Source organism: Microplitis demolitor, chromosome 10, assembly GCF_026212275.2.
Source record: "Microplitis demolitor isolate Queensland-Clemson2020A chromosome 10, iyMicDemo2.1a, whole genome shotgun sequence".
In the NCBI taxonomy this organism is placed as follows: Eukaryota; Metazoa; Arthropoda; class Insecta; order Hymenoptera; family Braconidae; genus Microplitis; species Microplitis demolitor.
The window spans coordinates 1,051,823-1,055,611 of NC_068554.1; the positions used below are offsets into that span (position 1 = coordinate 1,051,823).

Consider the following 3,789-nt stretch of genomic DNA (forward strand, 5'->3'; position numbering starts at 1 on the left):
ATAGCGGCCCACTTAAGCGAGTTATTATTTCTAGCTACTATTGATCATCTAAAAAATTTTCTTGTGCCTTATCTTGAGGGAATATATGATAATTTGGTCAAAACCCACAAAAAAAAAATTTTTTTTTTCTGGGGCACAACGGCCCACTTCTGGAGAATAATTAAAAAAAAAAAATATTACCAAAAATTTTTTTCTTTTTTAATATTATTCATTTATTCTAATTTAAAAAAAAAACATTTTGAAATGATAGTTATTATTTTTTAACTTCCCCCACCCCTTTTCACTTTCTTTGTTTAGAAAAAAATTAAATTACAAAGATTTTCTATTTGAAACTCAGAAAAAATTTTAATTCCGTACGATGTAAATTTAAAAGTACCGCCAAACGATTGGTTGATGACATCAACGGTCGGTAAAGTTTTTGAAACAGTCGCTAAGTGGCGTTGTAAATGTTGAAAATAAATATGGAGTTGTACATCATATGACTATATTTGTGTTGGAGGTTCACTACAGTTCGGCGGTAAATTTTACAATTTTAATTTTACTTCTCATATTTTCTAAAATAAAAAATGGTGCGCAATTATAAATCAAAAAATACTCATATGTCATGGAATGAATTGGCTATGGCAAAAGCTATCGAAGCAGTTAACCAAGGAGAGATGGGATATCTTGCTGCTTCAAAAGCGTTTGGAGTACCAAAAACCACTCTGAGACGCCGATCCAATTTTTATAAATTAAACAATGATATAGAGTTTGTATCATCGAAAGGTATTGAGAATCTAAAACAATTATTTTATTAATACACAGTAAAAAATTTTGCATCAATGCGTCAAAAAATTTTTATGCTAAATATTTAACATAAAAATTTTTAACACAAAATTCTTTGATGAGAATTAATTTAGCACATATTTTATAATTTTAAGAATTTTTTTAACAAATAAATTGTCAAAAAAAAAAAAAAATGAGAAAAGAAAATTGACATTTAGAAAATAAAAAAAATAAAAAATCCAATTTTTTAGGAATAATTTTTTGGAGTAAATTAATTTATTAAAAAAAATTAAAAAATTGTCAAGCGACTGCTAACTTTAATGGATTAATTTTTTGACGCAATAATAACGTAAAATTTTTTACTGTGTAATTTAATCGAAGAAAATAATTATAAACTAAAATTTTTATTGTAGGGCTACCCAGAAAGTTTACTCCAGTTTTTAGTCCTGTGCAAGAATCCGAACTTGTCAGTTATTTAAAAGATTTAGAAAGTCGATTATTTGGATTATCAAGCTTCGAGGTGAGAATCCTCGCTTATCAGCTCGCTGAAAAAAATCAAATTAAACATCCATTTGTAAATGGAGTAGCTGGAGAAGATTGGCTGCAAGGATTTTTGAAACGTAACCCCACCTTATCGTTACGCAAACCTGAAAGCACATCAGCAGCACGGGCAGCTGGTTTCAATCGGATTGTCATTCAAAATTTTTTTAACTTACTAAAACAGATTATGGAAAAATACAATCTACTTCCTCATCGTATTTTTAACGTAGATGAAACTGGCTGTAGTAGTGTCCCAAAAACTCACGGGAAAATCATTGTTGAGAAAGGAAAAAAACAAGTTGGAATTTTAACGTCAGCTGAGCGAGGTAAAAATGTGACAATGGAGCTTTGTGTTTCAGCTTCAGGACAATTTTTACCACCATTGTTCATTTTTCCTCGTAAGCGTATGAAACCCAACTTGTTGAATAATACAATCCCAGGAAGTTGGGGGCTTTGTCATTCCAGTGGCTGGATGCAACATGATCTCTTCTTGCAGTGGTTCCAATGGTTTGTTGACCAGGTTAAGCCAACTTCTGAAGATCCAGTGCTGCTGATTTTGGATGGGCATACGACACACACTAACAATTTAGATGTGATTGACTACGCTCGTGATCATCACGTTGTAATTCTTTGCTTGCCACCTCATTGCACTCACCGTTTACAACCATTGGATGTCAGTGTAATGAAACCAATATCTTCTTATTATGAGCAAGAAGTAAAAAAATGGTTATCAGAGCACCCAGGAAGAGTCGTCACGCCTGAAGTTCTGCCAATGCTGTTCAGTAATGCATTAAATAAAGCAGCAAAGCCTGAAACTATAATAAATGGTTTCCGAAAAACTGGAATTTACCCAATGAATCCAGATATTTTTGACTCAAAAGATTTTGCTCCTGCCGACACTACCAATAGCAACAAACCACCTGAAGAACAATCACTAGAAAATCTGACCCAAAGTCTGAGTGATTTGTGCAAGACAGATTTTATTGAAGGACCTGAACCCGAGCAACAACCTGAACAGCAGCAACTTGAGCAACAAGAGCTTAGACAGCAAGAGCCAGAAAAACCTGAACTGCAACAACAACTTGAAGAGCCAGTAATTATTCCAATTGCCTCCACCTCCACTGGTAAACCATCGTTGAGGCCCCCATCTAGGTACTTTAGACCACAAATTATTGACGAAAGCTCCGATGAAGAGATGGAAAAATCTCTTACTGAAAATATCACTAAAACTGCTGCATCATCCAAAGCAACGATGAGACAAAACACATCGAAGTTTTATGTAACACCTTACGACATCAAGCCATTGCCATCAAGAGACTCCCCGCCAAAAAAACGACGTCGAGGTGTGACGAGGATTTTAACCAGTAAACAATACCGTGATGAGTTGGAAGAAAAAAAAAATAATCAAAAAATAAAAAATATAATAGCAGAAAAAGTCACTAATAAAAACAAAGCTCCAAAAATTAAAAAAAAAAAAAGTTCTCAAAAAGAAGACAGTGATTGCCATTGCCTGTATTGTAATGGACTCTATTCTGAATCAAAGGAATCATGGATTCAGTGCAATAACTGCAAAATGTGGTCTCACGATTCCTGTGCAAGTATTGAGGAAGATTTTTCAGATGAATATACCTGTGATTACTGTGAAAATAATTAATTGTATTTTTTTATTTAATTGTTTAAATATTTTTAGAAAGCTAAGTGTTTAAAGATTTATCAATTATAAAAATTGTTCTTTGTTATAATTACTCTTAAAATAATTAATTGTATTTTTTTTATTTAATTGTTTAAATATTTTTAGGAAGCCAAGTATTTAAAGATTTATTAATTATAAAAATTGTTATTTGTTATAACTATTCTCAAAATAATTAATTGAATTTTTTTATTTAATTGTTTGAATATTTTTAGGAAGCTAAGTATTTAAAGATTTATTAATTATAAAAATTGTTATTTGTTATAACTATTCTCAAAATAATTAATTGAATTTTTTTATTTAATTGTTTAAATATTTTTAGGAAGCTAAGTGTTTAAAAATTTATCAATTATAAAAATTGTTATTTGTTATAATTATTCTTAAAATAATTTAAAATTTGTTGATTAATACAAAATATTCTTATTTTTTAAGTTGCTGTATAATTTTTAATCCCAAAAGTTTTTGTTATATTTTAGATTAGAAATTACTTGATTGTGGTTTGACAAATTTTAATTTTTTTGAAAAAAATTCTTATCAAATCATTTTTATCATAAAATTAAAAAAAAAAAAAATTTTATCAATATATTTTTGAAAAAAAAATTTTTATCAACAATGTTTTATGGAAAAAGTTTTTTGATGGTCCATTTTGCCCCGGATTTCGCTACTTAACTAAAAAAAATTAAATTTATTTTTTGACAAAATTTTTGGAGTGGGCCGCTGTGCCCCGGGTGGGCCGTCGTGCCCCGGCCTCCCCTATTTTCTTGTCACTTTGTTTTTATTTTAGCCGCTTTTGC

General features: G+C 30.2%; 1 protein-coding gene across 1 annotated transcript; it reads left to right on the forward strand.

Moving 5' to 3' along the window:
• Positions 1-276: 276 nt before the first annotated feature.
• On the forward strand, positions 277-3,099 carry LOC128668722 (uncharacterized). The gene is made up of 2 exons (XM_053742249.1): positions 277-765; positions 1,179-3,099. The coding sequence occupies exons 1-2, from the start codon at positions 567-569 to the stop codon at positions 2,957-2,959; spliced, it is 1,980 nt and encodes a 659-aa protein (XP_053598224.1). The 5' UTR covers positions 277-566; the 3' UTR covers positions 2,960-3,099.
• Positions 3,100-3,789: the final 690 nt, after the last annotated feature.